This window comes from Mesocricetus auratus, unplaced genomic scaffold, assembly GCF_017639785.1.
Source record: "Mesocricetus auratus isolate SY011 unplaced genomic scaffold, BCM_Maur_2.0 Super-Scaffold_100013, whole genome shotgun sequence".
Lineage (NCBI taxonomy): Eukaryota > Metazoa > Chordata > Mammalia > Rodentia > Cricetidae > Mesocricetus > Mesocricetus auratus.
In genome coordinates this window covers 74,193,061-74,218,970 of record NW_024429196.1, presented here as the reverse complement: position 1 = coordinate 74,218,970, position 25,910 = coordinate 74,193,061, and the positions used below count along the sequence as shown (strand labels likewise).

The 25,910-nt window shown below is 50.6% G+C and overlaps 1 protein-coding gene across 5 annotated transcripts in view; it reads right to left on the bottom strand.

Annotated features, from left to right (window-relative positions):
• Positions 1-25,910, bottom strand: part of Hrh2 (histamine receptor H2) — a 43,423-nt gene that overhangs the window by 1,191 nt on the left and 16,322 nt on the right. For 2 of the 5 annotated variants that reach the window (XM_005078333.4, XM_021232016.2), the window contains exon 2: positions 17,085-18,606. In XM_005078333.4, coding sequence (XP_005078390.2) covers positions 17,085-18,157 — 1,073 coding nt within the window. In that variant the 5' untranslated portion in view covers positions 18,158-18,606. Of the gene's footprint in view, positions 1-8,573; positions 8,717-17,080; positions 18,607-19,719; positions 19,882-25,910 lie in introns of those variants that run through there. The other 3 variants (XR_005880964.1, XM_040755991.1, XM_040755992.1) reach the window with 3 other exon arrangements.

Sequence of the window (25,910 nt, the reverse complement as noted above, 5' to 3'; positions counted from 1 at the left end):
CCGTCTTGAGTTCCTGCCTTGGCTTTCCATCACGATAGACTATAACCTGTAAGCTAAAATAAGCCTGTTTCTTCCCACGTTGTTTTTGGTTATAAAGGTCTGCAGCAGAAAGCAGACTAGAGCAGGTGGTCAATGAGACAAGCCCCTGGGGCCAGGGGTGAGCCTCTCCGTTGTGTTTCCACTAAGCCTGAACCTGTAATAGTGGTGTGGGATGGCAGAGACTCTCTTCCCCACCTAACGCAGTTCACGGACAGCAGCCTTCAAATCCCAGCTCTGTGTCTGCATGCTGTGTTGACACGGTCAGTTCCAATCGATCCTCTGACTCTTACATGGAGCTCCTCATAGCTACGTTCCCCAACTCTGGGAAGAACTCAGTGCTATGAAATGCTCCTGAAGAACTGACTGCCTTATGAGTAGGGGCCCAGGTGATGTGTGCTGTGTTTGGTGCTGGGGATGGAGCCTAGAGCTGTCTCTTGCATGTCTTGCATGGGGAAGCTTGGGAAAACACCAAAGTTTTGCTGCCATCCCGTAGGGTAATCAAGTTCATGGCTCCTCCTTCATACAGCGGAGGGAAGAACACTGTCCTTCCCTGCACACTTCCGCTTGTCATGAAGTGGCTGAGGCCGTGGAAGCCTGGCTTTCGCAAGGCTCTGTGAACAAAGACACAGATGAATCCCAGCCTCCAAAGCATGGCTCACTCTGGCCAAGCCACTGCTGGGAACCCCAGGTGGCCCTGACCCTCTCTCCTGGTACCCTGTACCTCTAGCTGGACAGTAAGGTCATGCCTGTGGCAATTTGGAGGTTATTGCTATCACGTGAACAGTATACATATTTGGCCAGGCTGGCAGGGAGGTATATGCCCTTGGAAGAATGTGCCAGCGGTTCTGAGAAAGTACTGCTTGCTGAATTCCTACAGAAGCTACCTCAAACTGAGGGTAGCCAGCTTTTGTCTTCTATGGAGCCTTGTAATTAATTACCCAGATAATGCACTTGGGAAACATTGCGTGTTCAGAGTAAAATGTCAAAACATAGAGATAAAAAAGACACAAATAAACAACTCATATAAACCCCTCCTCAGGCTAATCTTTCTGTTACACAATTCAGTTATTATACATTTGAATGAAATACATCAATCATCCAAACAGACTCTATTTAAAGTACCTATATATGATTTAAAGAATGTTTAAATTAAGAATTCTAACTTCAGCAGTACCTGATTCCCTTCAGCAAATATTTCTATTTTGTTCTGCATACAATTTTTTTATGTAGATGGTATCGTGTTTTATGATTGTTTTTCTCTGCGGCTGACTTTTTATTCTTGCCTCATTACCCAGTGACAGATCTCTCACTGAGCTTGAAGTGCAACCTTTTGGGTAGGCTGGCTGACTGGCAAGCTTTGGAGAGTCACTGGTTACCACCCCTCAATGCTGGGGTTATAAGAACATGTGACCATGCCTGGCTTTTTTATGTGGGCTCTGAGGATTCGAACTCAGGTCCTCAAGCTTGTGCAGCAAGTGTTCTTACCCACTGAGCCAACCCCTAAGCCCCTGTTTTCCTTAATTTTAATAGCCATATTTATCTATTTCCCCTTCCTGGTTTGTTTATGAAATCCTTTCACATCTCAAGGTCATCAAAGTATCCCATGTTTTCTTATGTAAATTTAAATATTGTCCTTGGTATTTAACCTACAAGCCCATCTGGAATTGACTTTTGTGCGTCATGTGACATCCAATATTATTTTCCCATTTCCTTTCCTGAGCCCTCCTATTGCCTTTCTAAAGCAAATGAGTTTCCTTCCTGTCTGTGTGTGGTGCTAGCTGGGTTTCTCCACCTGCGTTTGTTTCCCTTCTGGTGGACATGGAATTGACCCCAATGTTATTTTCATTCTTAATTTCAGCAAAATCTATGAAAATGTCCTTCTGCATTCTTCATGACTTACTTATTTATTTTGATAAGCTTTGCCAGAATTCGCCAAAGAACAACTTTTGGGTTTGTTGTTCTTTTGATCAAGGCTTTGTCTTTTGTTTTACCTGTGTCTACTTTGTTGTTATTTGCTTTATTGTGTTTGGATACATTGTGTTGATCTTCTTAACTTTCCAAATTGGATGTTTAGTTCTTGAATTTCAAACTCTGTTCTGTGTTCTAAGCATTTACATCTGCGTTTTCCTTTGAGGGTCGCCCCCAGGCCCACACTGTGTTTTGAGGTCAAGTTTTACTGTCCTGTACTCCAACACATCTCCTAACAGCTTAAAGGTTTTTTCCTTCATCCCACAATCTACTAGGGAATTTGCTTGCAGGGTTAGCAAAGGTTTCTTTTGCTGTTAATTTTGTCATAGTTAGAGGACTGCTTTATGAGTGGAGCTCTAGTATACACTCAGCCTTCTGTTTGATTTGGTTTTTTTTTGTTGTTGTTGTTGTTTTAGATAATATTTCGCTATGTAGCCCTGGCCAGTTTGGATTGTGCTGTATAGCACTGACCGGCCTGAAGTCACAGAGATCCATCTGCCTCTGCCTCTGGAACTAAGGGCGTACGCTGCCACACCCAGCTCTAGTTAACTTTTACGTGTTCCCCTTACGTTTGAGAGGGAAGTGCTCTGTTTTTGTTGGCAAGAGCTTATCAGTTCATTACACTTTCTATTGTGTTTACAAAACATTCCAGGCTTATATTGACTCTCCTATTTTCTTTTTCTTTTCTTTTTTTTTTTTTTTGGTTTTACGAGACAGGGTTTCTCTGTATTGTTTCAGAGGCTATCGGTCCAGCCCAGCCTCGAACTCACAGAGATCCGTTGACTCTGCCTCCCGAGTGCTGGGATTAAAGGCGTGCGCCACCACTGCCTGGCGACTCTCCTATTTTCAAATGTTGACAATGTATTATACATTTTATATTATAATTGTTTTGTTAGTTTCTCTTTGTATTTCTGACAACTTTACATGTTTTAGAGAATTATCTAAAATTATTTAAAATTATTTTAAAATTATCTTTCTGGGAGATTAACTCTCATCAAAATATGATAGTCATACTTATCTTTATAATACCTTTTACTCGAAGTTTATTTTATATGATAATAATAAAGCTAGCTATATTTCTTTTTGTTTGTATTAGTGTATGGTATTTAATATATGTTTTTCTTATACTGTCAATATTGTTGTTTCATATATGTCAAACGTGTTTATTATAAAAACATTTGTTTTAAAAAATCAAATCTGACAATCTTCTTTCCCCTCCTCCTTTCTGTTAAAAAGTACTTATTATTATTAATGTGTGTGTGTGTGTGTGTGTGTGTGTGTGATGTGTGGGGTGTGCCAATGCCATGCTTGTAGCATGGTGTGCTTGCAGCCATCTGAGGACAACTTCATGAAGTCAAGTTCTGTCCTTTCACCTTTCTATGGTGACTTAGTTAGGGTTTCTGTTGCTGTGAAGAGACGCCGTGACCAGGGCAACTCTTATAAAGGAAAACATTTAACTGGGTGGCTGGCTTACAGTTTCAGAGGTTCAGTCCATTATCCTCATGGTGGGGAGCATGGTGCTGTGCAGGCAGACTTGGCTACATCTTCATCAGAAGGCAACAAGAAATGGTCTGTCTCACCGGGTGTAGCTTGAACACAGGACACCTCAAAGCCACTCTCATAGTGACACACTTCCTCCAACAAGGCCGCGTCCACTCCAACAAGGCCACACTTCCTAATAGAGCCTCTCCCTTTGGGGGCCATTTTCTTTCAAATCACCGCACACAGCTTCTGAAGACTGCAGAAAGCTCAGACGGGCCATCCCGCATGCACTTCTTTGAGACAGTGTCTCACCACGTAGCCCAGGCAGGCCTTGAATCCACACTCCCCGAAGCTGGGACTGTAGACATGTGAGACCACGCTCCACTCTTCATACTTTTTAGTTAGTTTACCTCTGGGCCAAATGGGAAACATTCCCATCTGTTTCTTTCACCTTGCTTCATATTTCGCACTTGTTCCTACCCTGTCTAAATGTCCCCCATATTTTCTAGCTTTGTTTTAATTGTCCTTTTTCTTCATTCCCTTGCCGTGGATTTCTACCTTCTAGTTCAGAATAAGGCTTTCCAAGGCCTTTTGACAAGCATATGTAACTGTGAGAAGTCCAGTGGCCTAGGCCATTCTCCACACCACCCTGTGTTTGTAGAGACACTAGAAGGTTTACATTCTCAACCCCATTCACAGCCCCATGGTCCGTTTCTGCTTGGAGCCCCAACACTTGGTGCAGAAGGATGCTAACTGGGCTCCAAGAGGACAGAGGGACGGGTGTCATGGGGACACTGCTGCTCCACGTTTTCGTGGTCCTCTCCCGGGAACCACACTTTAACTCTGCCCTGAGATGCCCACTCCTGCCCACGTGGAAGAGGCGAAGCCGACCTCCTCCCCTTTCGCTTTGGTTTCTTCATCGGGTTCAGGACAACTGGTTTCAAGGCGGGAGAGCCGAGACCTAACTCAGTCAATGAAACCTAACCCTGAAACGTTTGCTGGAGCGGTAGGGCCGGGAGCCACTCTTCTGCTGGGTCTGAAGAGGCGGTGAGGCAGGGGCTTGGGCCTGCTGCGGGTCCCTGTGGGGAGAGAAGGCTGCTGACTGACGGAGGGAAGCTGAGCTGAGAGCTGATGACCTTCACGCTCGAGCTGCCTTGAGCTCACAGTTCTGTGAGTCTGTTACCACCCAAACCCCATCCTTTGTCACTGAATTTCTGCTGCTGGTGCTGCTTACCAGTGCCCAGGCTGAGGAAGTTCCCAAATGAATGAAGTCAGAATCTTTCACATGAAGGCGTTAGGATATATTCAGCCACCAGGGGTCAGAACCCAGCATCCAGGCTCCCTCATGAGATGCCTCCCTCGTTTCCGCTCCACACCCCGGGTTCCCCTCTGTGATAACAGTAATAGCAGCATCCCAGGACGCGAGCATAGGGCCCTCTTCATTGCCCTCTGCCGCCTGCAGGACAGACGTCCAGACAGAACCACTGACTGTGCGCCTTGTGCCTCTAACACTTGCCACACCCTTCATTTCTTCTCCACCTTCGTGGTGTTGCAGCTGGAGCCCAGGGTGGCCGGGCATTGTCCCCAGCCTTTCATCTCTTCTTCGATGACAGTTTCTACTCCGGTTTCAAGGCTGTCCGGCTATCACCTCCTTCAGGAATTACAGACGCCATCATGCTTCCGCACCTGCTTCTCTGAGCTAGACACTGGGTCGCTTCTCTGTCTCCCAGACTAAGCTGAGAGTTTCGTAATACCATGCGCCAGATTTTTCTTTCTTTTCACATTTCAAGAATCACATGTATGCGCTCATGTGTGTATGTGTTGCGTGTGCCCTACTGCCTATGTGGAAGTCAGGGGGCAACTTGTAATAGTTGATTTGCTCCTTCTACCATGCGGGCTGGGTAACCAACCTCCAGTACGCACTGATCGACAGCTGAGGTGTAGACCGAGGGCCTTCATGTGAGCGGAAAGCTTAAGAGTGTGCATTCGTGTGTGCACACGCACACACAGTTCTGGGTATGCACACACACAAATGTGCATTGTCCAGAGCCTGGGAATGTGTGCCTGTGAGTGAGAGGCAGGTCTGTCAAGAGAGTTGTGTGGAGCAGAAGCCATTTCTTGCTCTGAGGTGTGAGAAGTGAGTGGCATTGTGGGTTTTTTTCCTGATACAGTGGATGGGAAATGCAACAGCACCCCCAAATGTTCGGGGGTGTGGGGATGAGGGAACAGCATGAGCTGGGGCTTGTGCTCTGAGGACAGGAGAGCGGAAGATCTGGAGGAGAACCAGGAAGATGCAGAAGGGATGGGAACACACTTTGCCTCAGTAGGATGGGGCTCACTGAGGTGTGAGCTGCGGGCCCTGGGAACTGCTGCAGGCCTGAGAGCTGAGGGTCTAGTGAACTGTCTAACAGTCACAGCACCAGCTCACTGGCTATACTACCCCACCTCCCCCGCACTGGCCCTTCCCCAGGATTCCGTGTGGGGGCTGTGAGCGTCTCGGAGGGTGGGGGAAGGGAGCTTGCCCCTCTGTTGTCTCCATCTTGACTGTCCCCCAACCGCCCGTGTGCTAAAGGCTTGGTGGTCAGCCAGGTGTACTAGGAAGGTGCGTGCCACTGGGTGGGGTGGGATGTGAGCCTTTGAAAGGAGGGGCTTAGTGGAGGGAAGCTGGGCCACTGATACCATGCCCTTAAAGGGGAGAGCTGGCCCAGCTGCCTCCTCTCTCTTTCTGCCTCCCAGGCATGAGGAGGAGAGCCGTTTGCTCCCCAACTGTGGCGATATATTGATTGTACAAATAAAGCCTGTCTGAAGGTCAGAGGATGGAGCTTGCCACTAGCTAACTATAGGAGGTCTGTACCCAAGATATCACCACACCCAGCCTCCTCTGACACACTTACCGCCTTAGCCTTGAAGACTTGCGGCCAGCTTGTCACACACGGAGACTTCCGAGTCCAAGAAGAACCTCTCTTTTGAAGTTGTGACCTGACCTATGTCAGTAAGAGAAGGCTGACTAATATACCCCCTGTCAAGACCCTGTGCCCCACCACTGGGAGGGTGCAGGGAAGGGGGGTTAGGCAGATTTCACAGGTGTCCTCCCCAAAGATGAAGGGTGTGATCCTACGCTCATTTAGAGCCTGGGCTGGGTGTCTGAGCTGTGTCTCTCTCAGCAGCCTCTTGGGTGGGCACCAGCTCGGGTATCTAGAGATGAAGGCCTAGCTGAGGACATTAGCTGTTGAGTACCGGGATGGAGGCTCCACACACCGGCTAGGTCTAAACTCTGGGCACTGGGCAGATGGGAACCACAGAAAAGTCACCGCTGGCTGGGCAGTTACTCACAAGGCCTCAACCGAGGCATTTCGTGGACTCCCTCAGGTAATCCTCACGCTAATGCTGGAGGCTGGATCACTGCAGTCTTCTTATAGGGGAGTTACAAAGTTCCGGGCAAGTTGGCAAACTTGCCTAAGGTGGCCCAGTCAGCAGGTTTGGGGCTGGGTGTGTTCTAGCATGTGAGATGTTGCCTGAGGGAGAAATGATGGCGTGGTAACCCCGCTTCCTGCTTAGCCCCTCCCTGTGTCTTTGTCACCCTGGGTTGGAGTTCTAAACAAAAAAACCTGGGAGCATCTCCAAGACCTCCCTTCACTTTACAGCTCCCATGTGGGGAAGAGGACTTGTTGATTGACACATTATCTCTGGAAGATGAGGACCTGGAACCCGAGAACTTCAGCTGCTTTCCCATGGAATCAAAGCAGATAAAGAATGCAGCCTCTGGGGAGCCCAGCTGCACCATACTACTTACCACAATCTCCTCAGGGTGCATGAAGCAGAGCTGGGGGCCGGGAGCTACAGGTTCCCTTCTCTCTGGAATGTGGGTCTCACTCAGGCCTCCCTAGTCCTAGCCTTTAGTTACCCAGTCTAGTTGTTCGGACTAATCCTCTCCTGAAATTGTTTTTTTTAATTAGCATGCATGTGCATGCATGCGTGTGTGTGTGTATGTGTGTGTGTGTGTTTGTGTGAGAGAGGGAGAGAGAGAGAGAGAGAGAGAGAGAGAGAGAGAGAGAGAGAGAGAGAGAGAGAGAGAGAGAGCATGTGTACACCATGGTGCGCATCTGGAGATCCTGGAGATCAGAGGACAATTTGCAAGAGGCAGCTCTCTATGCCATGTGGGTCCTGGGCATTAAACTCTGGTCACCCACCTTGCTGAAAGTACCTGTACTCACTGAGCCATGCCACCAGCCCCAGGATTGTTTATCTAAGAAAAAGGAGATCCAGACGCCCCTCCCAACTCATGCTTATGAAAAAGGCCCCAGGGTATCTGATGCAATTCTGAAGCTCACTTCCTTGGATCATCACCTCATCCTGAGGAGGCAGGGAGAATGGTGTGCCTGTTTGTCAATGCGGAGCTGAAGCTTGGTGAAGCCTCCCATTTGACCCAGCTCTGGGGCTCCGAAACCTGGGCCCTGCTCCTGTGTGTCTATGCTGGTCTCTTTGTTCTGAGATCCCGGTTTGCTGTCCAGTGTCTCAATGGTGTCAGCCTTGAAGTTAGGATAGAGGCTTTCCTTCACGTGACTTCTCCTCAGCTCCCTCATTCTTTCTCCTTCCCCTATTCCCACCACCATCTTTATAGGCCAGCTTTATAGGTCTCCTGTCTTGTTTGGTCTTTACCCTCTGCTCTGGTCAGCTGACCACACAGCCACGTGACGCTTCCAGGATCCCACTGCTGATGCGGTTTTGAGGAAGTGATACCCTCAGATGTGGCTAACGTCAGGGAGGGCCGTATAGCCTGTCCTGAAGACAAGGAAAGTGGAACAAAGGCTCTAAAATAACACTTCCCTCTGGCCAGAACTCAGTTTCTAGAAATTCAGTTTCTAGGAAAAGTCTGAAAGAAAACTGGTGTTCTCTGTTTGAGGGTGTTCGTCATGCCGTGGCTTACAACTGCAAACAGACACCAGGGCCTGTGCATATGACTGATTCTTGATAGCTCCCAGAAGAGCTTAACAGCTGGCCAGCTGTGACCTAGGCTAGACATTCCACCTCTGCCTGCATAGACAGGTCTATCTTGAGGGGCCCAGACAGCCTGGGGAACTTACCCCAGAGGCTGGAGGTGGGGTGAGTCCTGTGGTGACTGCCTTCAGTGTCCAGAGTCACTGGGGTCACAGATGGAGGTGACAGCTGTCTGACACTGCAAACTTAAGGCTTTCCTTCATCTGTGCAATCGTGGTCTGTCTGCTCCCTGTGCAGAACAAGAGGAAGACTCTTACCCCAGGGGGTACCCAGGCGTGTGCTGACAGCCCTTGCCCAGCACTCAGAGGGAGGAGCTGACACGTTGGTCTACTTTTCCGACGGAGGCAGATTTAGAGGAAGGAAGTAATGCCCAGGTCAGCTGGCTGTCCTAAAGGCAGCCTCCATGAGGCGCTGGGCTTCGGATGGCTTCACAGAGAGGGTTTAGGTGTGGAATTGAGAGTCTATGAGTCAAGGACTTGATGAATCAGAGCCAAACATCAGCAGCCGCGCTCGGGGTGGGCAAAGCTGCTTAGAGGCTGACCCTCACAGGGGCAGCACACAAGACTCATCTTTTTACTGTGATCTGGGGGCCACATGGACACCTGGACATGGAGAGGAAGGCTGTGCGGGGTTGCCATCTCAGGAGTCCATGGCAGCGAGAACGAGGATTTTCTGGCCTTCAGCTGCTGATTCTATTTGAACAAAAATTAACACTCACTCCAAGAGCGGGCAAGGTGGCTCAGAAGGCCATAAAACTTACAAGGAGCTTTACTCCTGAGCTTACACAAGAGTGGACAGTCTTTGGAGAGGGAGACCCTTGGGCAGTGCAGCCTCTTGCAAGTTGTACAGGGAGCTGGGGTAGTGAGCTCTCACTCGAGCTGGGGTAGTGAGCTCTCACTCGAGCTGGGGTAGTGAGCTCTCATTCGAGCTGGGGTAGTGAGCTCTCACTCGAGCTGGGGTAGTGAGCTCTCACTCGAGCTGGGGTAGTGAGCTTTCATTCGAGCTGGGGTAGTGAGCTCTCACTCGAGCTGGGGTAGTGAGCTCTCACTCGAGCTGGGGTAGTGAGCTCTCACTCGAGCTGGGGTAGTGAGCTCTCACTCGAGCTGGGGTAGTGAGCTCTCACTCGAGCTGGGGTAGTGAGCTCTCACTCGAGCTGGGGTAGTGAGCTCTCACTCGAGCTGGGGTAGTGAGCTCTCACTCGAGCTGGGGTAGTGAGCTCTCACTCGAGCTGGGGTAGTGAGCTCTCACTCGAGCTGGGGTAGTGAGCTCTCACTCGAGCTGGGGTAGTGAGCTCTCACTCGAGCTGGGGTAGTGAGCTCTCACTCGAGCTGGGGTAGGCTTTTCAGGGATGCAGCTGTTGGAATTGCATATGCTCCTGTTACCCCAGTGAATTCATCAGCTTATCTGTCTGGACCTGGGAGGACTTGTCTCTGGCCTTTTATCTGGGATGAATGGAAAGTAATGTAGCCAGGGACTTGGCTGCCACCGATCTTGAATGCCGGTCGGTGCATGGTGATGGCACGTGGGTGAACAGCGCGGGACTGCGTCATGCTGGCTGTAACCCGCTTTGCTCTGTGCCCCGCAGCTTTGCAAGGGTCACATACAGGGCAAGAAGACCTCCTGGTGGTTGTGGGGCAACACCGACCTCTCCTCAGCTCTTGCTACCACTCACTCCCTGTCTCTAGGCAGGGAAGGCATGGTCGTCTGGTCATGGGATTCTCAGATGTAGACACCCTGCAATGTCATTCCGTCCTGACTCCCAACGCTCTGCCGCAAGCAGCTTCTGTGAATACCAGTGTCACCCCAAAGCCAAGACCCCTGGGGCTCCCTGCTGCTTCTGCAGGGCAGGACCAGCCCTTTTACAGGCAAGAAAACTGAGTCTCAGAGAAGGATGGGACCTCCTGAGGGTCACAGCTGGCAGACGCCCCTACGGAAAAGGCAGAGGCACCAGGAAGCCAGGTCTCCTGTTCCCAAGGCTAGAGAGCTTGCTGCAGAACTGCCTTGTGCCTAGTCAGTGCCCTTATCTGGCCTTGCTCTGGCCCTTATAGCTAATCACGACAAGAACAAATTCTTCTGCATTTGCCTCTACACGCTAAGTGGTTCATTAGTATGAAAACCATATTCTTCATTGCCGCTGCCAGAGATTCTTGACACATCACAGTTGGGGTTGTGGGCATAATTTCACTCTCTTGTTAAGCATTTGTATGTAGTTATTGTTGGAAGAGTCCCCTGTGACTAATCCAAGTTCCCAGCTTTCAGATGAAGGAAGGACACGAGGCTCAGCTCAGCAGCCAACTTGGTTAACTAACTCAGCAGTGGCTGGAGACAAATCCACGGCAGCCCCAGACTTTCAGCTTCTCATGTGCAGAAAGGCCACAGGGGAATAAAAGCCACTGCTTTCCAGGTATGAGCATAGCTGTGCCAGGCACTGTGTGTAAACTGGTGACAACATCCATCCTGACCCTTTTAGGAAGATGATCTTAATCCCCATTTTACAGATGGGCAAACTGGGGCTCAGAGAGGGCAAAGCATATGCCTAAAATCACAGAGTGTGTAGCTGGGAATCAGTATTCATGTCTTACCCCTATACCAGCACCGGTAAATTATAGTCTATGGGTCCAATCTTACCTACTGCTTGTTCTAATAAAAAAGGCTATAAAATGTAAAGCAGCACTTCATGACCCATGAAAATGTTATGCAACTGACATTTTAGTGTCCATAAACAATGCTTTACTGGGACACAGCCACCTTCAGGCGTTTATTTGTTGTTCATGGCTGCCTTTGAGCTATAGTGGCAGACCAGATAGCAATTGGCACAATCTGAGAAACTCATTGTTAGGAGATAGACCGTCGCACAGGCATCACAGCGGGCACTCACACACTCTGAGCTGTCCCGGCCTGGCTTGGGCCTCATCTGTATAGCACAGCCTGTCATTCCTAGGTTAAGGAGCTGTGCATGGCAACACTGTGCTGAATGGTGCAGGAAATTCCAGCACAGTGCTGAGCATCTGTGCATCTGAACATAGACACAATACTGCGCTGGCATGGGTAACAGATCTTCTCCTTCTCTGCTCTAATTGTAGATAAGAGCCTGACACTCCAAAGAAAAGCTTTCCTCATCTTCTTCCTGCTGGGATGTCTCCTGTGGAGCCAGGAAGGTGTGAAACCTCTCCCCAACAGGACACACTGGCTGGTTTAGCCCAGAGCAGCAGATCCCAGGAGGTGGGGGACTTCCTCTGGGCCCCCAAATTGCATGGTGCCTTGGAGCTGGGTCCCATAGGGAAAGGGCCTTTGAGGTTTTTTTTCCTTGTCAGATGGGTGGCGTCTTTTGTCTCTGAGGTTAAAAAATATCAATGCCTCCGCCCGCAGGCCCTAGGAAGGCAGCGCCTGCTGCCCTGCCTTGGAGAGAGACCAGAGGTGAGGCTTCAATCTCCATCTGGCTTCAAAGGCACCGTCCTCAGATGCACTGTTTCCAGGGAGGGACCCTGCTGGGGCCATGATTTATCCTCCGGACTTTTGAGGCTATGGTGGGGGTCCCCACTCCTCTCTCTAGTCTCCTTCCCCTGACTTCCTCTGAGGATAGGAGGGGCTCTCATGCCCCCACACTCTCTTCAGAGAAAGAAGATGAAGCTGTGGCTGTCTGTGGCTATGGCAGTCTGCGACCGTGGTGGTCTGCGACCGTGTCTGTAAGCTCATGGAGCAGCTTTGCAGTACACAGGCCTTTGAGGCCACCTGGGGGGTGGGAAGAAGAGGATCTGGGCCAGCTAGGTCCCAGACACGGCCTTACACTGGGTCTTTACTGAGCCCATGGAGGACTATCTGCATCCAAAGGTCCAGAGCTCCTCCCTGTGCCCACCACACCCCTGCCTTCCCTGGTGAAGGAGGAACAGGCCTAACAAAGACGAAAGAAATGGATAAAGGAAGGCCAGAGACAGGAAAAATGGATTTCCGAAAGCATTGTGCTAAATGAAAGAAGCCAGACACAAAATGTCCAGGATCAGAAAACCTACATAGACAGCGTAGACTCCCTCGAGTTGGAGGATGTGGGAATGGGCTGTGGGGGTTGGGAGGTGACAACTAAAGGGAATAGAGTTTGTGGGGAAGATGAGCTCTCCAAGATTGCCTAGACCGTGGCTACACTCTTCTGTGAAGGTTCTAGAAACCACTGGTGTACGCCCTTTAGATGAGTGGGTTGACCATGTCTGGAGTGGCAGAAAAAGAGGAAGAGAAGAAGATGAAACGTAGGGGCGGGTGGAGGCGAAGTTCACTTGCCTGCCGTGTGCCAGGGACGCTAAGGGGCTGCGCCTTGAAAAGACAGTGAGAGCTGCCACCACTCTATAGACTGGAGAGTGGGCCTCAGACTGCCGTGTGTCACTGCAAGTGGAGTCACCGTGACTCATACCGAGTCTACCCAACTTCCAGGCAGCTGACATCAGAGCAGAGAGGGTGACCTGTCCTACACAGGGCGGCCAACAGGACCCCAGAGGCAGGGGCTGCCGCTAGCCTTTAATACGTGTGGGGGGGGGAGTGGTTAAGCAATGCTGAAATCAATGTGCCAAAAACCTAGGCCATGTCGGAGAGTCAGATAATGGAAATTTGGACTCTCGAAGCAGTCAGCAAGTTTAGGGTCGTGCACAAAACTCCCTTCTTAGTCACAGCTCCTCTGGGGAAGTGTGTCTGTCAAACACAAAGTTCTGGCATGTCCATGACATTGCAGACTTATCTCCAGAGAACGAACTCACAGGAAGTATCCTCCCCCCACCCGCACAGTAAGGCCATGCTGTGGTGAAGTGTCTGTGGGTGGCTATCCTGCCCAGAGACACTTTTCTGCTGTTGTCATGTGCCTTCACTCTTCCAGACTCATCTGTGGTAACTGGTGGGTGTGGGTGGGTCCGGGAAGACTTTCTTCTTGAGGCTTTGTGACTCAAGATGGTCCTGGTATTGCTGTGAGATCTGCCCTTGGCATCAAGGCTTGGAGGAGGGTCTGCTGTGACTTCATGTATAGGCAGAGGGAATAAGCTCGCTCTGAGCTTTTCTAGGCTCCCAAACTTCCCTCTTTGAGGCTTGTTTTCCTGATGTCTGCAGCAGGGTGACGTTAATCACTTCTTAGGGATCTCATAAACCTAGGACAAGAATTTATTTGGACGTTCGCCAGCTGCCAGGCACAGGGCTGGCTGTCAGGGTTCCAACAGTGAATTAACATGGGCACGGTCTGGTCTCCAGGAGCTTCTGGGTAGGGGAGCAAAGGCAACACCAGTTGAAGGTGGGACAATGTCTTGTAGTCTGGGAGGTGCCAACTGTGTGCATGAAAGGAGAGTAGGGTGATCCTAGGCTCCAAGTAGTACGGAGTCTTGATGGCTGGGTCGGCTTTGACTTTCATTCCAAAAGCAACAAAAGGGTTGGACCATAATCAAGCCATTTTTAGAAAGGTCTTGTGTGGCTCTGGAGGGAAGAAATGTAGACTCAGATTGGAGGCAACTTTGGCTCCTTGGAGAGAGGAGAGTTGGAAGGTGAAGGAGAAGGTACCTGGCTGGTACTGCAGCCCTTGAGGCACCTGGTCATTGTCGAGCCAGGGACAGAAACACGGGGCCTGTGCTTGAATGAGGAATGGCACACTCAGAGGTGTTGATAGGCTAGGTGCCCGCGGGTCTTATCTCCCAAGAAATTATGGGGACAAGTGAGTAGGGGACTAAGACCCAAAGGGTTCTACGTCCCTGCCTGCTCTGCACTTCAGGTGGGTCAAAGCCATCCGGTGCCTTGGCTTCCCCTTCTGGTGTCTACAGGACTGTGTCTGAGGCATTTGTCATAAGCAGAGTCAAGATCAAGTCCAGGTGTTTTTTGGTTGACAGAGGCCAGGCTTGGAGGGCAGACAGGCATGGATGGGAATCTTAGTTCTACCACATCTGAAAGAGTGGTGACCTGACGTCAGCCAGTTTGTCTCTGGGTAGCTGCTAGTGGTGCAGGGCCGCACTCTGAGAAGTACTGCTCATGAGAATGGAGTCTGCGCTCTGCTCACTGCTATGTGCCGACTGTGGTAAACACTTGGTAGGTCACACTTCTAGAGACAGAATTAGGCAGGTGTAGTGCTCCCGCAATAGGTCTGAGGAAGGGGCAGACAGAGCCTCAGGCTAGGAGCTGGCTGCCCAGGCACAGAGAAGGTAGGAGCAGCTGGCTTGACTAACCTGAGGTCTCCACCCTGTTCACTCAGGAGAGTCTGGGTCAGTCCCCTCAGGTTTCTTGGCAGAGTCAAAGACTCTAGGTAAGTTCCATTCTTGCCCTCAGACAGAGAGCAGAAAGGACAAACTGTTGGTCAGCAGGAAAACTGGGAGCTGACCTCACTGAGGGACGCATCAGGTCACAACCACCTGGGCAGCTCAGAGAGAAGACTGGCTGTTTTTAGTCTCCTGTAATCCTAAAGTGTGTGGGCTCCTCGGACCCTCCCCCTGGCCCACCAAGCCCATCTGCCCACCGTTCCCAGAGGCTGAGAGACCATGATCTCTCTAGGATTTGAGCTCTGGCCCTACTCTGTCGCTGCTATGAGTTAGCCGGACAAGCACCATCTTTCAGCCGGCCTTGGCTTTCCTCAGCTAGTACCCAGGGCGACTCAGGGGGCGGAAGAAAATGTGGACATCCAGACCCTGCCTGGAGAATCCGCAGTAGTGGAGCTGCTAGGGCCTCCTTAGCCGGTGTTACTTGGGGGAATGGACAGGACTCCGAGTCTCGGTGGCCTGTCTATGAAGTGGAGATTAGGAGCTGCTGAGCCGCTTAGAGAGAGTGCTACTCTTGCAGAAAACCTGGTTTGGTTCCCAACATCCGTGTCAGGTGGCTCACAACCGTCTATAACTAGTTCCAGAGGATCGGACACCCTCTTTGGGCCTCTGCAGATAGCAAACGGAGGGAGCCTGGTGTGACTTAGCCATGTCTGCCAAGCGTGTACCAAATGAACGTTTAAGAACTAGGTTCTTATGAGCAGGGATGATGGACACAAAGTAATACACAAACCAAACAGTGCCCGTTTTCTTCTGTGTAGTCCATAACCCAGTGTCTTTACTTCTCCTCCACTATGAACTAAATCAGCTTTGTGGCCTCCTGAGGGAGAGAGGTAGAATTATGTGACTGAGGGGCAGGAAGTCTCCAGGTGCAGGGTTACCCTGGGCTGGCTTGCAGGATGGACTTGAGAGGGGGAGTCGGGAGGCCCGGATGATAGGGTTAACATTGTAGCAAGAGTTCAGGAGCTGGAGCAATGAGGTTTTCAATGAGGGAGAGCAGGGAGGGACAGGTGTGACGTCTATGGAGGACCCTCCACACCTAGGAGGAAGTGGCGTCAGTGAGGACAGAAGAGATGAAGGCCAGGGATCTAATGAGGCTACGCTGCCCTTACAACTGCCCCTCAGAACTCAGAATCCATCACAAAGGATCGCAAGTGAATGAATGAAAGAGTGAATGAATGAATGGATCTGTTCCACAGATCAGCGCTGTAGTGGCAAAGGCATGGTCTCAGTGAAGAGAAACAAAAGTCACATTAATTGAGCAACTCATCTGTCACGTATTTTTCGTGCCTTTGTTCATGACTCAAGCAGGGAGCTCAGCTCATCCCAGGACAGCACCACAGGGCTCTGCACACAGGGAGCTCAGCTCATCCCAGGACAGCGCCACGGGGCTCTGCACACAGGGAGCTCAGCTCATCCCAGGACAGCGCCACGGGGCTCTGCACACAGGGAGCTTGCCTCCCAGGACAACACCACAGGTTCCCTCAACACCTTGCAGTGACTTTATCCTGGGCGAGTTTACTGAAATCTCACTTTGATTCTGTTTCTCTTCCCAGCTTGGACACCGCTCAGAGGTGGAATCTTGTCATTGTCCCCGTGCCCAGTCCCCACTGTTACTTGCACTTGGTATACCCAGTGTTCTTCTGCAGGCTTTTTGTTTTTAAGTTTTTTAAGATTTTGCTGTCCCTCCCCTGCCTACCCCGCCTACCCCCAACACATGGGTCAATGCAACTTCCTTCTTCACATCAACAGGCTAAATTACCTGGCCCACATCAAAGGCGCCATGGCAACCTTCCATCCAAGGCCCAGGTTAGCAGATCTGGGCTTGCCCTAAGCTCCCCCTTCCCCCGTCTGTCTTTCCCCAGGCTCCACACACAAGGCCCACACGTTTGTTTCCACTGAGGCCCAGCTTCCGCCCTCTGCCGTTTTCCTTCCATACTAACTTGAACACCCCGCAAGGAAGAGCTGATTTACAGGTGGCTTTTGAGCGTCCCTCTGAGGGTATAACTTGTCACTCATAACTCCTAAGTGGCAGAGCTGGTCCTTACACTTAGGCCACCATAGGGGAAAGGCCATTTAGTTAGAAAGAAGGGCCTCTGAGTTCTGGGATGAGCAGCACTTTGTCCAGGTCCCAGCTCAGTGGCCCCTGGTAAGTAAGATCTGTTACCGTTAGTATGGCCTTTTAAAAACAAAGGCAAATATTCTACCCAAGAGAGCCATTGGCGGATGACAGATGATTTCTATAAAATGCTCATGCAATGATCTCAGCACCACCCACACACAGGGGTGGGGGAGTCTCCGGCACCCCCAACCCATACAAATGCTTACCTGTCTGGGGTCCCTTGGGGGCGTGTGGTTTCTGTCCCACTCCACACTTGGAGCTTCAGGGGCTTCTCCTCCTGCCACCTGCCTTCTCGGCTTTGGCCCCTGGACAGCAGAGAATTGTTCAGCCTCAGGGACGTCCTGTGGGAGTTGTGGCTGGCAAGCTTACAGCGGAAGAGCTGTTGGTAAGCCATGCGGAAGTCTCTGTTGAGGGCGGCGTACAGGATAGGGTTCAGGGCTGAGTTGGCATAGCCTAGCCATAGGACAATGCCTTCAACCGCCTCGTTGATGGCGTCGTCCCCTCTCAGCCCACGATAGACGAACGCAGTAAAGTAGGGAAACCAGCAGACGATGAAGGCCCCCATGACCGCAGCCAGCGTCACGGTGGCTTTGTGCTCTCGGATGGTGGCTGCCTTCCAGGAGCTGATGTGGTTGATCCTCTTGGCCTGCTCCCTGGCGATCTTAAAGATTCGGTAGTAGGTGACACACATGATGAGAAGAGGCAGGTAGAAGGTGACCAGCCCGTCCACCAGCCCGTAGACCTCATTAACCTGCACTTTGCACTTGAAGGTGTCGTTGTCCCCTCTGGTCTCGTTTCTGCTGTTCCACCCCAGGTGAATAGACAGGAAAGACAGGGTGATGGAAATGACCCAAATAAAGACCAAGGAAATGGCCACTCGAACCGGGGTGACCAGCACAGGGTACCTCAATGGGTCTGTGACTGCGCAGTAGCGGTCCAAGCTGATCATGAAGAGGTTGAGGATGGAGGCTGTGCAGAGCATCACATCCAGGCTGGTGTAGATGTTGCAGAAGACCTGGCCAAAGCTCCACCTGAAGGAGAGCTGGTAAATGGCAGAGAAGGGCAGCACCAGGAGGCCAAGGAGTAGGTCGGTCGCTGCCAAAGACACAATAAAGCAATTGGTCAGACTGCGGAGCCGACGGTTCAAGCTGACAGCCAGGCAGACGACCACGTTGCCAGCAACGGTGATGAGGATGAGGGTGGTGAGGATCAAACTGATGGTGACCTTCAGTACAGTAGAGCCTAAGCAGCAAGAATGAATCGTGCCGTTGGGCTCCATTCTGGGGCCCTGTAGCTTCTACACTCAACCCTTGGCCTTGGCCGCTTCTCTTCCAGCTCCAACCACCGGGCTTCAGGCTCTCTCCCACCAAGCCAAAGGGGGGTTGGGGAAGGTCTGATGACTGGCCTAATGCTGTTGTAGTAATAGATCAAGCTGTTCCTTGTGAAGTGCAGGACATGTGAGAATACAGTAAGACTAGAGCTTTCACAGCTCAGACCGCAGTCCTCAGCTGGTCTTCCAAGTCACGTTCCTTCCTGGTCTGTAGTGTGCGTCTACTTTCTAGGTTCCTCATGGAGATCGAGGCACTGGTGGCTGTGTCTTGAGGTGGGTTGGGTTTGTGCAAGGGATCATACACGTAGGCTGTCATGTCCTTCTCCATGGCTAGTGCCTGCTTCCATCCATGGTATAAGGTCAAGGACTATTAGCTGCGCTCTCTGGAGTCACAGGAGCTGAAAATGCAAAGATTGAGTGTTCAGCACTTCATAATTAGACCAACAGCATGGCCTGTTCCAAGGTAAGTCTTTCTAGACTTCTATCACCTGGTGAGAAACTAGGAGGCATGGGGACTCTTCTAGGTGTCCTTCCTTGGGGAAGACCAGGATGGTCAGGGCACGCGATGGGATGGCAAAGGGTACCATGATGTAAAGTTTAGAATACCATGAGGATAATAAATGGAAGGGTGGGGGTGGGGTCTAGGATAGCACTGCTTTCATTTGCTCCCAGCTGCTAGCATTTGCTATCTGCTGATTAGTGATGGATTGCCTGGGCGGATAAAGGAATGCATTATTAAGTGTGGGGAGCACTCTAAACTGGGGACTGGAAACTTTTTCAGAGAAAGAACCAGGCAGCCTGTTTCCCTTTCTTTGCAGTCTGCAGGGTGTCTGCTGAACTGACAACTCTGTCGCTGTAGCATAAAAGCAGCCACGTAGGACCATGTGCAAAAGTGCATGGGCTGTGCTCCAGTCAAGCTTTGTGACGGACAAGGAACTGTAATGAGAAATCCACAGGCGTCTGTTTAAGGGGCACCAAGGATTTGTTAAGATATAAATGGGAGAAAATACACTCACAAATACAGAATATGGTAAGTCCAGTCCCAGAGTCCTTAGAAAGCAGGAGACCGATCACACACTGCTTCACATTACCTGACCTGGTCTTCACCACCCAAGAGAGTGAACGACCCCCCTCCCACCTTCCTTATAAGAGCGTCTTGTAGGCAGACAAGAGGCACCACCTCCATCAGGCCAGATAGCCCAAGGTCATGGGCAGAGCGAATACCCATTACACTTCCCCTTTTTGTCTAAACAAGAAGGTTCTAAACCTAATACAAAACTATATACAATAAGAATGATTATCAAGTATTGTCCAGGAGAAAGAAGGGGTACTAACATAAACAAAAATGTAACGACAACAAGGACAACATCAAGTAAGAAACACACACTAAATGTCCAGATCACAGGTTAAAAGGCAAATCACAGAGATTACTCCCATAGCTGTCCTATCCCGAAGAATCTGAATCTAGTACCTGATACGCTAGTCAAGATGTGAGAGGACAGTGTCCTTACCATTGGTTAATAAAGAAGTTGATTTGGCCAATGACCAGGCAGAATAGGGACAGGCAGGAAATCCAGAGATGTGGAGAGAAAGGAGGAGGAGGAGTCAGGGACACGCCATGTAGTCACTGAAAGGACAAGATGCCAGACCATCACTGGTAAGCCACGGCCACGTGTTGACACACGCAGATTAGTAAAAAATGGGTTAATTTAATTGTGAGAGCTAGTCAGTAATATGCCAGAGCCACTGGTCAAACAATTGTAATTAACATTAGGCCTCTGAGTGTCTGTTCGGGAACTGGTGGGCGGGAGAGAAACCTCCAGCTACAAGGAACTGCGAGTTTCGTATTGCTTTCATCCAATGATTCCAAAGCGTCCTTGTCTTCTGTGCAAAACCAGGCAGAGGCTTAGACTTAGTGTGATCTGCTGTCTCCATAATCTGTCAACTCCATCCTTGCTCAGTGCTCAACACCCATGCCCAGGTCTGACTGCTTTGTGTTAAACACACTTACACTTCCAGGTCAGCTGGTGCACAGATCACTCCATCCTAAAGGCTCTGTAAAAGTCTATGGTGTGGCTGGAAGTGAGTGGTTTTTCTACCACTCTATCACCTCCTCAGGCGTTTCAGTGATTTCCCCCCCCTCCAATCCCCTCTCCCTTCTCCTCCATCCCTCCCCCTTTCTTCCTTCCTTTTCTTCTCCCTTCCCTCCTACAAATACCACTCAATCAATAACTGTATGCACAATGTCCAGGTACCAGATCACCTCCACAAGTCCCTTCCAGTGATGGCAGCCTGTGTCTCCAGGGTGGTTCTTGTTTCATGGTCCCTTTAACACAAGCCCCTCCTGATTTTTCTGAGGGAAGCCAGCGGGCTCTCTTGAGGTCTGAGGCTGTGAAATCTAAATGACAGCAGAACCTTCTTAGAAGCAAGCGCTGCATTGCCGAGGGACATAAATCTGGTCTCTCTGATGCTCTTGCCAGGAGCTGCTGTGCAATCTGAATACAGATGCAACATCTGAGTGTGATGACTGTGCTGGGGCAGGGATCAGGGTTCCAGGCCCAGCTGCTGCTCCGGCTGCCTCAACCTCTCAACCCTGGGAGCTGAGCCTCTGGGGATTATTTCTGGGGGAGTTTTTCATTACATGGAGAGCTCAGACAGTGCAGGTCTTACCACCACACTTAATTAACTTTGGAGGGGTAGCAATAAGGATAGACATTTTTTTAGCCTCCCTATTTCTGATAATAATTTCCTCTTCATTTCCTTGACAGCTGACTGTAGGCATTTTGGCATTGGGCTGGTATTCAAGTTAATGTTTGTGAGAGTCTTCAAATCTGAGTGAGACAGCTCTCAATATAATTAGAAATCCTCTTCCTCCCTTCCTCTCTCCCTCCCTCTTTCCTTCTCTCCCTCCTGTTTTCTTCAACGATCACTTCTCTGGGGACTTTGGGAGTGCTGCAGTGTTTTGGGTACCGGGGATGATTCTTTCTTTGTGAGTCTTCCCAGGATCCACTTCACTGTCTTCCTGTTCAGTGAGAGGCTTCCCGGAGTTTCCAGTGAGCACTCTAAAGGCAGGGGAGTTTGTGCTGGGTTAATCCCACCCCACCCCATGCCCTGCGAGCAGAATGAATGGCCCATCCTAAAGGACCACATCATCTACTCGTGGGTTAGCTTCCAGTAGGTTCTTTGCCCACAGAATCCTCCTTGTCATCCCAGCTGCTGATGTGAGAGACGCTCTCCTAAACCTTCAAACTGCCCATGTGCTTAGTGCTCACTGCAGTAAGCCAGCATCCTGGAAGCATCCAGGAGCAACGCTCTCAGCTGCCACACAGCCTAGCCCGCACACCCAGGACGTAACTGCTGTGACATTTGGTTTGGGGGGGTCTTCCCCAGTTCCCCTGGCCTTCATATGTGCATATAGGCAGGATGCAGCTCACACACATACACTTCACTCTATAACCTCCTTTCTTTTTATTTCTTTAAAAATTTCCAATTTATAACAAGTGTCCCTTCAGAGCACTTAAGACTTAACCAATTCTTTTGCTTGTTACCCAGCCTGAGGCCACATAACCGCAGATGCATGGTCAATGATATCCGTGTCGGCAGGCTTGTGAGTGGCAAAAATATGGGGACAACCTGAGTTTCCACAACGAAGAGGGTGGATAGATCCATAAACCACAGTGGATCTTCCCTGGGCAACAGGCCTGGCCTGTGTGATGTTGCTCATAGCAGATAAAACACCATCGAATCCTACGAACAGCTCTAGGAATGAGAGAGATTGTCTCCATTTAGCTTTGAGGAGTGTGTGGGCAAAGAACAGAGTGATATCACTCCTCTGATAACTGGCAGAGCCTGGATTCAAGTCCAGTGCTCCAAAGGCCCACACGTCAAAGTCTCGGCCGCCAGCCTAGACCTAGAGGTGGCGGAAGTTTTAGAAGGTGGGGCCTGTAGGGAGGAAGTCAGGTAATTAGGATAAGCTGATGAAGGCTCGAAGGTGTTATGGGGGCCTTGACCCCTTCCTGTTTGCGTTTTTGCTTCTTGGCTGCCATGAGGTGAAGCTTTCCGTCATGCGCTTCCCGCCATAATGTGCTATGCTGTCACAAGCCCAAAGTCATGGGGTGAAGAGACTATGGGCATAAACCTCTGGAGTTACGAGCCCCAGTAAACCTTATTTCCCTGTGTATCTCAGGCATTTTGTCATAGTGTGGGAAGCTGGTTAACATACACAGTTCAAGTTCCTTTGACTTTCCCTTAGTGCTCATTCTTTGATTAGATTTCAACTGGCCTTGCCAATGAGATCTCTCCATCCATCCATCCATCCATCCATCCATCCATCCATCCATCCATCCATCCACCCACCTACCCATCTGTCTGTTCCCATTGCTCATCTAAAGGGAGAAGTGTGTACAGTGGTTACATGTTGTTTCCCACCTTAATGCTCATCTTTGGGGCTCATGGGCCCGATGACTGTGTCTGGATGGACAGGTGAGAATACGTTTATTTTTTTGTTGTTGTTGTTGAATATTCCCAAGCAGCTGTGCAACATTGAAAAAACAATAGGCATGACATCTTGTTTATCTTTGATACGAGTTCAAGCAGTCTGATTCTACCTCTCTCTGTGTGTGAGAAAGATGTGCTGTTCACTCAGACATTTCCTTTGTCATCTCGCAGGTTGCCCACAGATATCTCAGTTGTGTGTTTATATATTTCCTTTCAGTGACTCCTCATAACTGCCTTAACACATGTGAAAGAGGTGCTTCCCGAATTCACTCATGCAGAGCCACGCCCCCAACACACAGGCACAGAGGGAAGCTTCCGACTTTACCTCCCCGGTCCCCAGCCACTGTCATCTTGTTAGCAAACTCACTGTGTGCCTCTCATCCCAGGTGGCCTCCGGAGGCAGCGCCCAGAAGCAACCATGGGCTGGGACCTCCGAGTATCTCTTGGGTATCTGTTACAGCCACTCAGCCACGCTGGCCTGTGTGTGGGGAGGTCTTCTCTGGTCAGTTCCCACGACCTGCCTTTGCCAGGCTCTTGTCAGCTCCTCCCAGCACTCTGAGGAGTGCAGCTGTGGCAGGGTCCACGTTTTCATGCTTCTGGAAAGTGCCGGGGCCATTCTGACCCTGCGCCTCTGAATGTGCCGTTCTCACTGCCCGGTGGGCCCTCCGGCCCTTTCTCGTCCAGTGTGTTCTTACTTTCCTTCCAAGACCTGACCTCCTGTCACCTCCTGGCCCCTGGAGGTAGTTTCTTTCCGTCGTCCAAACCCCTCATTTACTTACCTGCCTCTGGTTAGTGCTTTCTGTTCAGAGTTCTGAGTTTTCAGGGCCTCGTGAGAACTTCCCTCCTTGGGAGGTCTGGTGGAACTCACTGTCTGAACTGTCTCCTCAAAAATGGAATTGGGGTGATGTCTGGAGCACCATTTCATTATGTCTGGAGACTTGAAGGGTGTGGGGGAAATCTAGGTTGGTCTGATGCTCCGACACCCACCTCACTGCTACCAACCCAGGAGAGACGCCGGAGGGGACAATGACTAGGAATGCAGATGGGCTGGGGGGCAGGCTGGACCAGTTCCACTGGATGAAGCTGCCTCAGTGCTTTGCCTCTGTGGCAAGCAGAGTTTTTCCTTCTGTGAAACACGTGCTTTCACCACCAGCATGGCCATGTGGGAAGCCAGACTTGGCGCACAGGCAGTCAGAGATTGGGGGACGGGGTCAGTTAAGGCTCAGTGGTGCTTGTTTCCACACCAACTTACGGGAGGAAAGGAACATGGCGTTCACTGGGCGTCCTTCCTGAGGTGTAAGCGGTCTGCTCCTCATTCTAGGAAAGCGCTGTGGGAAGCAGAGGCATGCAGAAGTGACAGGAAGGACCCTGACACTGACGGATGTGAGTTCTAATTCAGACCTGGCCTCTTTAGCGTGACAAAGGTGTCCCAGAATGACAGTATTTCCTTCTCCACTTGGTGGCTATGAAGATGATGAGCTTAAAGGAGCCGAAACCCTTAGAGCCCCCACCTGCCAAATGTGTTAGGGCCCAGCAGCCGCACATGCTCCGAACATTTCCTGAGAACTCCTGAGGTGCAGACCCTGTCCTGGGGTCTTGGGGCAGAGCAGCAAGCCCCGCAGACGTGGAGTCCAGGCTATGGGGAAGGGGTGAATTGTAGAAGCCGTAGTAAATTTGCTTGTTTAACTGCAGTTGTAGCAACTTCTCTTCAGAGAGGTGGAGAGAGCCAAGGGAGATGGAAACATAACATCGCAAATGGAGAGCAAGCAGACCCCACGTGGAGAGCGGACGCGCCCCTCCCCCAGAGAGCTTGGGGTGGGAGATGGCGTCCTTTAACCTAGGATGCACGGGAAGCTTCTAGCAGGGGACAGGGACAGTGAGTAAGGATGCTTCTTCCTAGAGGACTCCTGGGCCTTGTTTCCCTGCCACCCAGCAAGTCTGCATGAGCAGGCACTGATGAATGTCCCTAGCCGTCACTGTAGGTGATCAGACACTGATGTCACTGGGTCTCCAGAGGGCAGCGTCCCGTGTACCTGGGGTGGGGAGGGCTAGAAGCACCCCAGAGCCAACTCCTAAGAAGTATCCTGGAATAGACGCCCAAGCAGGTAGCTATTCAAGCACCGTGGTTTTCATTTGTTACGGAAGAACGGAACCTCCCACAGCAGCCACCTCATATGGTGACTGGCAAGGTGACTTGGGGCTCAGAGGGTCATGGCTGAAATCATGCCAGGCCTTCTCAGGAGTGCTCTCTGCCCTCTTGGGGCTGTTGGGAAATGCTGACATGGAGGTCTGCCATGAACTCGGACTTGGGACTTAGCTTCATATGCAGAAGACAGAGGCAAGGGGCAGGGACACAAATGGAAATGACATGGCAGGTCCCGGCTCTTCAGGAACTCAACACAGGCAACAGAGATGGGCATTAAGGGCTGAGAGGGCTAAGGAGATACAGAGGAACTGGCCCTGGAGCAGGGGCAGCCCTGAGTGGGATTGTGAGAATGTGTGTGAGCATATATGTTAGTGTGTGTATCAGAGTGTGTATATATGTGTGAGAGTGTGTGTATGTGTGAGAGTGTATGTGTGAGAGTGTGCATCAGAATGAGAATGTGTATGTGAGAGTGTGTGTGTGTTGAGTGTGTATGTAAATTGGTGCGAGTGTCTGTGTATGAGAGTGCGTGTATGAGGGTATGAGTAAATGCACGTGTGTGTGTTTCTCATGCACGCGTGCAGAACACACACTTTGAGAAAGGCAGCATTTTCTTGGGTCTAGAAACACCCATCATCACCATCATAGTTATTAATTATTTACTTGTTTATTTTGAGATGAGACTCTCCCTGTACTGCCCATGGTATCTCTGAATTGAAGGCTCAAGCTATCCTGTAGCTACAGTTGCTTAGTGGCTGGGATTACCAGTGAGAGCCACATTAACAACCCCGCCCCTCCACTACTGAGCCAGCTGCTGTCCTTCTTTAGGTGGGTGTTGGGGTTTCCCCAACACTGCGTGTGTTAGCAGAATCCAGAAAGAACATCAAAGTGCACATAAGAAGCCAGGCATGGTGGCACACACGTTTGATCCCAGCACTCAGGAGGCAGAGGCAGGTGGAGCTCTGTGAGTTCAAGGCCAGCCTGGTCTATAAAGAGAGCTCTGGGACAGCCAGGACTGTTACACAGAGAAATCCTGTCTCAGAAAAACCAAAGGGGGAAAAA